The sequence below is a fragment of the Pelodiscus sinensis genome, chromosome 11, assembly GCF_049634645.1.
Source record: "Pelodiscus sinensis isolate JC-2024 chromosome 11, ASM4963464v1, whole genome shotgun sequence".
NCBI lineage: Eukaryota > Metazoa > Chordata > Testudines > Trionychidae > Pelodiscus > Pelodiscus sinensis.
This window is the reverse complement of record NC_134721.1, coordinates 49,719,360-49,731,563: the sequence shown is the minus strand read 5'-3', so window position 1 is coordinate 49,731,563 and position 12,204 is coordinate 49,719,360. Positions and strand designations below refer to the sequence as shown.

The 12,204-nt window shown below is 45.6% G+C and overlaps 1 protein-coding gene across 6 annotated transcripts in view; it reads right to left on the bottom strand.

Moving 5' to 3' along the window:
- Positions 1-7,557: 7,557 nt before the first annotated feature.
- Positions 7,558-12,204, bottom strand: part of FBLN2 (fibulin 2) — a 186,096-nt gene continuing 181,449 nt past the window's right edge. For all 6 annotated transcript variants that reach the window (XM_075939673.1, XM_006125827.2, XM_075939675.1 and 3 more), the window contains one exon: positions 7,558-11,008. In XM_075939673.1, coding sequence (XP_075795788.1) covers positions 10,651-11,008 — 358 coding nt within the window. In that variant the 3' untranslated portion in view covers positions 7,558-10,650. The remainder of the gene's footprint in view (positions 11,009-12,204) is intronic.

Genomic DNA, 12,204 nt, shown 5'->3' with positions numbered 1-12,204 from the left:
TCTGCAATCACCCCTCCACTGGCTTTCCCACCCCCCCCCCCTTAGCAAACTGTGCTCCTCCCTTTATAGCTGACAGCTGGGCTCGCCTAGCCACCGGGGCTTCTCTGGATCTCTGACAGCTGGGCTCTCATTAGCCTACCTGCTCCAGCTGGGTTCTTCCAGCCACCCTAAGGCTCAAGGCCTGAGCCTTGGGCTTAAAGGCCCAGTGCAGGGCAGGCGCCCTGTCACAGGCTGTCACAATTTACCCCACCTCAGTATTCAATTAAAATTTAAGAAAAAATAAATGATTCCCCTAGAAAACAGACATAAGCACACTTCCCAATTTCCCCTTCTGCGGCAATCAGCATATGATAGGATTGGTTTTGTAAGGACATTACAACTATTTCTATAAAACTATAGCAGGAAATCAGGCAAGAGGGTGGCAGAAATGCTAATCTGACTGGGAGGGGGGTTGGGCAGAGACAGTGTAACATCATTGAGATAATGCTATTTTCTTTAATCTAATAATTAGATCTGTGCTGGGATAAAATAAGTCTTTCTGTAACATCACAGCTTTCTGCTCAGTTTGGAGCTCAAAGAAATTATGTTCCAGGACTGTAGCATCCAGGTCAGTAACAGAAACAAAACTCTGTTCAGCTGGCAGGATTAACATAATATTTATTGATGATAAAAACTGGTCTTGGATTTTCAGTGCAGAGAATACCTCTCTGCCACCCGCTCTTTTAGCTTTTTGTGACTAGCTTAGGAAGCAAATACTTCCCTGACGCACAATTGAACCTAAATTGTCTCCTCTATATCACCAGGCTGCCAGCCATGATCATTTTTTAAAAAAAAAATCTGTTTTTCAAACCAGGCTCAGACCATTCCAAAATGGCACCCTCAAACGTCGGAGGGTTGGTAGTGGGAGATGGACATTACTGTTGAGGTCACCACCATTATCCAGTGTGTTCCCTTTGCTGACCTATAGCAAAGACATCTGAGAGGGTGACATCTGTGTTTGTAACTTCAAAAACAACAAGTAGTTTTGTAGCACCACAGAGACTAATCAAAATATAGAGAATCATGAGTTTTTGTGGGCAAACCCCACTTCTTCAGACAAATGGCAAAGCTAGCATGTAAGGAGCCAAGTAGTATCCGCCCCCCCATTAAAAAAAATCAAAGAAAATAATATTTTGGTAAATAAGCACACAACAAAAAAACCCTCTACATTTTGGTTATTTCCTCTTAAAATCTCCAAGTAAAAAAATCAAAACATTTTGCCTTATCCAAAATGTAAATAAATAAAATCAATCAAGGAGTCAGTGGAATTTTGGAAAATAGAAATTACCTTTTATTAGCGATTTCCGAGGGCTCGCATTGAGCCATGCCCTCTCTAGAGTCCCATCTGGGCACAGAACAGCTGCATTCCCAAGCTGCACACTGTACAATTCAAATCCATGGCATTGCCAATACAGTGGTGCTCCTAGCAGACCTGTGCCTTGCCAGCTCTGCTGCAGTGCCAGTGCTCCAACTGAAGAACAGTTTGATGGACTCTCTTGTATGTCTCCCTGCTGTCCCACCAGTGATGTTCTGAGGGGACAGAGAAGGCAAGACACAAAGGCTCTGGATGACTAGAGGAAGAACTGGATGTCCTGGGACCAGCTGCAGCAGATGTGGCAGGAATGACCAAGCTGAGATGACAAACAAGAAAGGAAAGACTGAGGTTTCAGAGGAAGCTGGAGAAGAGAAGCCGTAAGAGGATGAGAAATGACAGAAAGGCTGCGGCTGGAGACAAAGGATCCGAGGTACTAGAACAATGACTCTCACCCTTCCAGATTACTGTGCCCTATAAAAACTACTTGCTTACAAATTCAGACATAAAAACACAAACATGTCGCAGCTCACTAGGAATAAAAATATTGCTCGATTTCTTTTTTTAACCATATAGTTATAAAATAAAGCAATTGGTAGGTAAACCTTGTACTTACATTTCTGGGCTTAGTTTATAAAGCATTAAAAACAAGTCATTCATGCAATTTTAGTTTGTACTGACTTAGCTAGTCCTTTTTTTGTAGCCTGTTGTGAAACTAGGCAAGTATCTAGATGAGTGGATGTACCACATTTGTGTATCCCTAGAAATACACATACCCCTGCCTGGGAGCCACTGGAGAAAGAGAACAAGGAAACAAACTAGACCCCCATCTCAGTCTTTCAAGCCAGTCACTGAAGTGTCTCATGGTACGATGGGGAAATTACACTAGACAAGCCAGACACCAAAGCCCAAACTTGTCTTCTACCTGCCTCATTCAAGTATCTTCCAGCCCAGTGATGTCTAGTCTATATTTGGTACAACTGTGCACCTCTTCACAGTTTCATTCCATTTTCTGCTTGGCCATAATCTAGGTCCTGCTATCTCTATTATTCTGACGTTACAGCCCCCTGATATACAAATCCCCTCGTTCTATCTTCTGAACTTGTGCTTCTTTATGATACAACTGCACCTTCATATTTACATATGTACAAAGGACTACAGTTGAAATTCTGAGTAGCCAAAAGAAGTATAACAATAAAAATAATGATACCATCATAAAATGCATTTCTATGGGTCTCTCCTCTCCTTCTACATTACCCCTCCCCCCATACACGACAAGCAGCAGAGGCACTAAGGAAAAGAGAAGATGTGAACCTGTAATCAAAGACTGCGTGAATATATGGCAATTGAGAGGAGAAGAATTAAAGGTAGCCATGGCAACCTGACATTTTCTAACTTTAAGAACATAACCTAATAACATTATTGTAGTATTTCTGGATGTAACAGGTATTTCAAAAGCATGCACACACATACACCCCATCACCTCCCCCTATTAGAGTCTATTCATATTCCGACACAGCCCTTGCCACTCTAGTATCTCGGTATATTCCAGGAAAACACTGGGAAAGTGGTTCTTAATCTTTTTCTCTCTCAGGCCTCCACAATATGCTATAAAAACTTCACAGCCCACCTGTGCTGCATCAAGCGTTTTTCTTCATAGAAAAGCCAGGTCCAGTCTTAGGGGGTAGCAAGCAGGACAATTGCCGGGGCTCCATGCTACAGGGGGGCCCTGAAATGCTACGTTGCTCTCACTATCGCTCCAGCCCCCAGATGGCAGAGCAACTTCCTGGCTTCAGCACTGCACAGTAGCGCTTCAGCTTCCTGCCCTCCATCCCAGTCCATCTAACACCAGCTCTGCCTGGCGGTCCCCTTGACACCTTGTCAGCTCCTTACTCCAGGCTAGCTCCGCCCACGAGAGAGGAGGAAGCTGGAACAAGAGGGCGGAGCATTTTCAGTGAGGCAGTAATGACAATCCCTGTTGTGGCATTGGCTGCCTGCAGCGCTGATCCTCTGCCTCTGGGAACTCTAGCGTACAGCTGGAGCTCTTCTGGGATGGGGTCAAACCAGGGCAGCATGCACCCTGCCACGCAACAGGGCTCAGACCCTGTGTCCCCGCTGAACACGGGCTCAGACCTTGGGGCCCACCCTTAGGTTACAACAATCAGTTTGTGGGTGCGAGGAAGTTTGGCTTGAGCCCTGGTTTCCATTGCTGTATCGACATCCCTGAAGGGCCCTAAACTCAGCCCTGCAGCCTCCCCTTGCAACACATGGCAAACTGCAAAACTGCTTCTTCCTTCTGCTGTCCCTACTTCTCACCAGTGGGTCTTAGCTCTGGCATCCTCTGCTCCCCTGTGGGCCTTGAGAAGGCTGAACTAACATACTGCTTTCAACATAAACTCACAGGGTAAGCGTTAAACATTCACCTACTCAGTGTATCTGAGAGTCATCCCCAGGGGCGCCACCTCTGGGATGCACAAAGCTGGGACTTGAGCCTAGTTCCATAAAACTGGACAGCTGGAAGCATGTGCGGAGCACAGATTTCCCAGGACAGCTTCCAGAAAAAGGTGAGAGGGAAAACCTGGAGCGGTGACAACTCAGGCTCTCCTGCTGGTGGGCAATCGGACCAGACACTTGCCAGGCCAGCCGCTTGAAAGCCATTGGGCCTGGAGGACAAGGAAAGCAGAACGAGGGACTGGACAGCTGGAGCCCGGGAACCTGGCAGCTGAATTCAGGTGGTGAGTGTGAAATGACGGCAGCGCCTGCGCACAAGCCAAAACGAATTTGCTGATGATGGAAATTATGAGCAATTATTCAGTCCGCTAATTTTAAAAAAACAACAACAGTTTTTGGAAAGTTGCCAGCTTCCTCGTTTAGCTTCATTTCCCCTCACGTTGGGCCTGCGTGAGTCTCCGATCCCTAGTTCCTAGCGCCGAGAGCTCTCCTTGATCTTGCTTCCGTTGTTCTCTGCACTTGACGAGAGGACACCGAGACGTGGCACTGCAGTCTCCCTTTGTCCTGGAGAGGGTTCTAAGAAGCTCTGCCTTCCAGGAGGGGTGTCTGAGAGGGAAGCCGAATTCTTGTCCAATTGTCCCCTAGGGTTTGGTTAAACTGGCAAGGAGGTTTGTGTTTCCTGCTTCACTACTCTTCCTTTCCCTTAGTGCTACTGTACATACTCGTGGCTGTGTGATCCCAGGGGACTGTTCACTGTCCTTATAGCAGAAGTGGTAAAGCTATCGCTGTAATACAGCACTTCTATGATAGCATTAGTTATGAAGAATGATCCAAAACAAACAAAAATCCATGAGTCTGATGTCCGCTTTTGTCCTGTGTCAGCAGGACAGTATCTCATAGGGATGTTCTTTTAAATCAAAGCAATTTAAATCACAGATTGTTAATGTTGGTTTAAATCAGAAAGCAAGATGCCTATTAAATGACTAAATTTAGCCTTATTGGCTTGCACTGGTTTTTAAATGCACAGCATACAGTGTATGACTAGAGAGACCGTGTAGGGTAGAGGGTGGTTTCCAGCCAGGGGGCCTGGAGCAGATTTCGGAGAGTCCACCAATCCATTAGATTCAATAGGGACCAAAGAAGAAAGCCAAAGCTGCCCTGGACTGCAGCCCAGGGCTGAAGGCAAAGCCTGAGCAGCTTCGCAGTGCCCCTGTGGCCCTGGGCAGTTGCCCTGTGTAAGCGGGGGAAGGTCCCGCTATTGTGGGGAACTTTCCTGGCTTCTATACATCCCGGTGAAATGAACCAGCGAAAGGATCTGAGTCCCCGCTCCCACTTCCTTTACCCCACGGCTCCCTGATCCTGAGGGCTCCCCCTCCACTCTCCAGAGTAGCAGAGCTGTCGAAACCCCAACAAGGCTGGGCCCAGGTTTCCTGGGGCTTAATCCCCGACCTTGTAGTCACTAGGGGCAGGAGTTAGGGTGTCCCCACTCCGAGGTGCTCTCTGCACACTGCAGGCCTTCTTGGCCCAGTGATCACTTCATAAGGTTCAAAGCAAATACAATTTATTAAACATCAACTGATTAGAGAGAAAAGAATAAGAAACAATGAGACTGGTTAAATGAGAACACACAGCCCTGCTCTGTAGCACGGGGACATCACAAACAGCAGTCTGCAGAGTGTAAGGATAGTTCACAGTCTGTTCCTTAGAGGCCCCTTAGAGGCCTTGGATGTGCTGCAGGGGGGGGGGGGGGCTGCAGGCTGGACACGCTTGCTCTGGCAGTGACCACACAGCCTCAAGCTCTAAGTGGCCAGACCCCTCTCCCAGTCCAGAGCCTCTCCCCACACTTTGCAGTTCCCAGCTGCTCACCACATCCAGCTGCAGGGTGCTGCTTTGCCAGTCTCTAGCTCCTTGCGTTGCTTCTCTGTTCCTTTTGGCTCTCTGAGCACTGCCAGTCTGCTGCTCAACACAGGGTCTGCGCTCCTTGGGCTGTGTGTGTCAGGCTCAGCTGCTGCAAAAACTGCCCCTCAGCACACAGCTTGCCCCCCCTTGGGCAGTCTCTCAGCTCTCTGTTTGCTCAGAGAGAGCCAGAACAATCCCAGCTCACAGGGAGGACGGGTCCTGGCCTCTCCCCTTCCTCACTGGCCTGTCCAACCTGTCAATCAGGCTAAGCTGGAGTGTTGGCTGCTTTCCATTGTCTCTGGGGTCTGTCAGTCTCATGGACCCTTCCCCTGTTGACACTGGGAGCTGGCAAGCCAAAAAACTCCCACAGAGTTTAAGTAAGGGGTAACAGTCCCCTTACATAAGCACTACTGAACAGGCACCATCCAGGTAAGCCTAAGCCCCCAGCACAGTGCCACCTCCTGCACCCTAAACCCCACCCCAGCCCACCAGAGCCTGTACCACCTTCCCCATGCCATCCCTCAGCCCTGTGCTGGTAACGCCTCCTACATCCCAACCCCCAGCCTTGAACCCCTCCCCAAATCTGAAGCCCCCTCTTGCATCCCAAACCCCTCATCCTCAGGCCCACCCGAGAGTCCTCACTCTCTCCTGCACCTCAACACCCAGCCTCCACTTGTAGCCCCCTCCTGTATTCCAAGTCCCTCGGCCCCACCCCCAAGCCTGGAGCCCCATGCTGCACACCAACCTTCTGTCCCAGCCCTGAACCCCTTATCCCCAGACCCACCCCCAGCCAGAGCCCTTCAACACCAGCCCTGTGTCCTAGCCTTGAGTCCCTCATCCTCGGCTCCAACCTAGAGCCCACACCTCCAGCCAGAGCTTTCCCACACCTGCCATCCTATCCTCTACCCCAAGCCTGAGCCCTTTCCCACACTCAGAAACCATTGGCCCCACTCCTACCACATGTATTTTGTAATGTGCACCAATATGCACACCACCTCCAGGTCACACATCACCTTCACCTCCACACTGGTGCACATAACAAAATTCATTCTGCTCAGGGGTCTGAAAAATGAGAGAGAACACAGCGGATAGATAGGGCTTGTCTCCACTTTGCTGGAGGTCAGTTCAGCAGCGATCAATCCACCGGCCATTGATTTATCACGTCTGCTTAGCACTCTACGTGCTCTCGTACTCCACCGGGACGAGAAGAGTAGCCAGCATCGATAGGAGAGCAGCCCCTGCTGACCTCACTGCACACCAGGCACTGCGGTAAGTACGTCAGCTTCAGCCTTGCTATTTGCCTAGCCGGAGTGATGTAGATTACATCGATGGTGGGGGTTAGTATCGACCAGGCTGTAGAGCAGAGAGGTCATTCTCTCTTATCTGGTTGCCTGTAGCTTGCACTGCTGATGAAAACAGGGTTAAACACTATTAAGCAATATTTTTATATCATAGCATGCAAAGCCTTTTCCAGAACTTTGTTCATCAATTACCTGTCCTAGAAAATGAAAAGCCAGTGTTTCAAACTGCCAGAGGCTTAACATAATGATTGACTGTTGTTGCTTTTAGTCAGCAGAAGTAACAAATTGTTTGTCCATTTATTCTCTGACAGGACAGACTGCTGGAGCTTGAATGGCATTTATACTCAATCAAATACTAATGCTGATGGAGAACTTTGGGTTTCAGTGATTCTTGATGTGCCCTACTGGGGCACGGAGAACTCTTATCACCTCCTAATGTGCAAGCTGCATAATGAATCTGAAAGACTTTTGTACTCATTGTGGCTTTTCCTCTTCATCTTGCCAATCCTAGCATTGCAGAGACAGTTCCTTGAAATGATAAATTGCATAAACGCATTGTTTCCAATTGGCACTTTACTGGTCATTTCTTAAGGCCATTAACTATGAAAAACAGAACTCGTGTGGAGATCACTTTTACAGAAAGGATTCTGATAGCACAAGTACAAGTTTGATGTAAGCAACTTACAGATATTCCAGAATTTACAACTAAAGAGTAACAAATCATTTTCTATAGTCATGGGTATGTCTAAGGTTAGGTATAAAAAGGTTTATGTTTTACTATCTGAAAAAAGTTCAAATTTTAAAAATGACTTATTTGAAATGGTAGAATTGACCATGGGATATAATGAATACAGTACATCTCCCTCTTCACCCCATAGCTAACTTTTAAAATTCTTAATCCACAGCACAAGTTAATATTTTACAAAAAGATGATAATCAAATGGTTGATTATTTCTGTATAAAATGCACAGGCTTTGGTTTCTTTCATTTTATATACAATGCACACTGGCCAATATATGGTCTACTGTAGGATAGACTGGATTATTAAACTACAGAGTAGTGAGTATATTGGATTTATGATTTTCATCAAGAACATTTTGCAACATAATTATAACTAGGTCAGAGGATGCTTAGAAAATTACAGCACTGGAGCTTTTTAAAAAGATCTATAAAAATTTGTTGATATTTGCTTCTAAGTTCTAACAAATACTTTGATTACATTACACATACCACACCTGGCCCTCAACTTTGGGCTATCATCCAGTTTCCTATGGCTATGTTTAGACTGCAGAGGATTGCATCTGCTTTTCCGAAAAAAATGTCAGAAAAGCGGATACTTTTTTTGGCATCTCTGTAAACTTTGTTTTACGAGGAAGAAGGGGTGTTCCGAAAGAGGTTTTTTCCCAAAATTTGACCCCATGTTGATGGCCCAAATTTTGGAAAAGCCTCTTTCGGAAGTAAATCGGAAAAAGATACGTTTCTTTTTCCGATTTATCTTTGTAGTGTAGACATATCCTATGAAACAAGAGGAAATCCATTTTGGCCATATCTACACTAGGAAACTATTTCAAAATTACTAAATTCGACTTAAGAACTCCTAATTTAACACATTCAAACTAGAGTGTCCAAACTACCCAGAAGCATTGAAATTCATCCGAGGAAGCCTCTGTTAATGGGGACTCGAATTCAGAGCCCCAGGAAGCACTCTGGAGATGTGTGGGAGGCCTCCCGGAGGCCAATAAATTCAAACTAGCAGTACTGGAGCGTCCACACAGTTCTTTCAAAATTACTATTTCAGAATTAGCATTACTCAACGTGAAAAGCAGGAGTACAGAGTTCAACATCCGCGGCTTGTTATTTCAAAATAATGGGCTTGGTAGTGTCGATGTACCGCTTATAAATTCAAACTTGGGGGAGGGGAGTTAGGAATAAGGTCCTAGTGTAGGGCTTTGAAACTGAAGTTGTACTGTGACATAATGACACTAAAAAACCTGCCAATTTAACTAGCATTTTTCGCTACATCATGAAGATAGCATACCTGAAGGAATTTTCTTAGAAAATATAAGTTACTCCCCTTTTATTTTGTTTATTTGAAGTTGCAATCTATTAATCTAATTGCACACCCAGACTTTTGAACCAAGTATGTTAATTGATTACATGTTTCCTCTTTGGCATTCCTTTTAAGAAGTATAACACAGCTAATGTGTAATCAGAGCTACCGGAATAGAATGTGTTCAAAAGAGGAGTTCAAACACTTACAGGACAAATACAACTAACTGCAATGTGAATTTCTAATTGACAGTGCAAGACATTACTTTAAGGCTTCAGTCCTGTACATACTTGAACATGTACTTAAATTTAAGCACATGAATAGTCTCTATAAAGTCAACCTATTACAGGTTGAACCTCTCTAATCCGGCACCTTTGGGACCTGACCAGTTCCAAATGAGAGAATTTTCCAGACGAGGGAAGGTCTATATTGTTTAGCAGCATTACCAACACTTACACTGCTTACTGGATTGTAAGAAGACAAATTAGAGCTAAATGACAGCACAGAACACTGAGAGCTAGGACTGGTGGCGGTAAACAAACTTTATGGGAAACGTGGCCACACCCATGAAAAGTAGACATCTGGGTAACTAAAATCATTCTGGATGACGGATGTTTCCAGACTAGTGAGTTTTGGACTAGAGAGGTTCAACCTGTCTTATAGTTTGTTTGTGGGTGGGGCAGGTTTGTTTGCATATGTTCTATGTTTATTGCTATATTATGAAAGTTGGGGGAAAATGAACCTTTTACATGAGGTTCACTAGCTGTCTGTCTGTGTCCTTATATGTCCTTCCTCACCACAGCATCTGGGTATAGAGACACCTCCGTAAAGCTTTTGGCTAAGCAAAACTTTAGGTTTGTGCAATCTGTGCTAAAGAGAAATTGCTCAGTCCATCTACCCTCCCGGTCAGTGGCACACACCAAAGCCTCTAAGGACATGTCTACGTTAGGAAACTATTTCAAAATAACTTATTTCAAAATAGTAACTCCCGAAATAATAATTTCAAAATAGCGTGTCCACACTATGGGGAAGCCTCAAAATTAATCTGAGGCAAGTTCCACTATTGTGGATGTGCTAACTCAACTTTGTGCCCCAAGAAGCTCTGGGGAGTAATTAGTTTGAATGACTCTCAGAAGTAGTTATTTCGAAATAGCAGCAGTGGAGCATCCACACTACCGCTATTTTGAAATAACATATGCAAAATGAGCATTATTCCTTGTGGAAAGCAGCAGATATTTCGAAATAACCAGCTTCTTCTTTCGAAATAACGGGCTTGGTAGTGTGGACACCCACTTGTTATTTCAAAATAAGACCAGGGCTAAGTGAACTGTTTTCCTTTCTAGTGCAGTATCTTATAACTGTAACTAAACCAAAGGAATTCACTGGAGTGAGTCAAAAAGAAGATTCCAGCTAAAGAATTACACAAAAGATACGTCAGTAAAAATTAAGTTAATTTACACAACGGATAAAAAGAATTGGAAGCAATAATAGAAAAGTAATATAAAGGGTAGATACAGTAAATACCAGTTCCACCATAATAACCTTTGTAGACTATTGAAAGAGCATAGCACCAATACATTCCAATGTCAGTACGTGTCTCAGTAAGCATGAGCTGTGATGAATATGTAAATTTTGGCAAGAAACGTCGTGTATGTTCCTTGACGCCATAATTTCATTTCAACATCTAACAAAAAGTCTTTAGGCTCCTTCACTTGTCGCTGAAGATAGACGATGCCTGTATAGGCATTAAGCTTCCTAGTGCTGAAGTAGTTTTCTTCATTTCCTTTGTTGATGGTGAGGATTATGTTGTCTCCAGCATAGGCAGGTGAAGGTCCAATACGGAAAATATGAGCTGGGACTATGATGTTGGTTTGAAAGTTGAGTTGATAGTAAGTAATTCGCACGGGGGTGTTCTGGCAATCCACATAGTTAAAGCAATTGTTGCGTTCACACCTCCTGAGAAAGTACAAAGAAGGAACGATCAGTTCTCCAGTAGCTTTGAGTTAGACAATGTCCATCTGAGTGATTCACAAGAAGCCTTTGGCATATGTTAGACATGCAGAAAAGCCTCAAGTTTCAACTGCATAACTAATAGGGATGTTAAAAAAATGGATAATTGCGTAACCGTGTAACTGGTGAAAATCTCAGTGGTTACATGCTGTGGGCTCTGCAATATAAAGCTTACACTGCAAAGCCTGCAGTGCAGCCAGCTCCCTAAGAGCAGGGCTACCTGGCTCCACCTGCAGGAAGCCAGCTATGCTTCAGGCTCTGCAGTACAGTAAAACTCCAGTGGTCTGGCATCCAATGGTCCGGCACCATCTGGAACCCGGAAGTGCTCCGGGCAGCCGGACAATTGGGGCTGCTCTGCCCCGGCATCCCCGATTCAGCCACTGTTGAAACTGACCAGTGACTGACTCAGGGAAGCTGGGGGCAGAGCAGCTGGGGTGCTGCCGGGTTGGTCCCACAACGCTGAGGGGTGCATCCCCCCGACTCCACCCCAAGCCCCTCATAGCCCACCCTTCCGATAGTCCAGCATATTTGATAATCCGGCACCCCCTGGGTCCTAAAGGTGCCGGATTATCGGAAGTTTACTGTATAAGTTTTATACTGCAGAGCCTACAGCAGAGGGCGGCAGCTGGCTCCCCGGGGGCTCGTGAGTACCGGAAGCTGGCTTTTAAACTGGTTCCCGTGCGTACAAGCTCCCTCTTGCCAGCCCTGCTCCCTAGACAGCTGCTGCCCTGTGCTGAGGGCTCTGATACAGAGCCTGCAGCACTTGGGGGCAGCAGGCAACCTGGGAGCAGGGTGGCAGCCTGCGTGTAATCATTCATGGTAATCAATAAGTCCAGGCGTACTGGTTAACCGTTGAAATGGTTATACTATTACATCCCTAGTAACTAACAGCAGCTTATTCTGCTTTTACAGTCCCTCTCCCCCAAAACATACGCACAACAGCATACCCAAAACATCTTCCGCCCTGTTTGCAAGCTCCACAGTGAGCATACAGACAGACAGAGAAGTCCTACCGGGTGGAGCCTAATTCTTGGATGAGGAATCAGTGAATCATCAAAATGCAAGACTGGGTCTGTGTGTTATGAAGTCCAAAATAATCACATTTCCTGAGGCAGTTGTACTCTCCCCCTCAACAAGTCGGG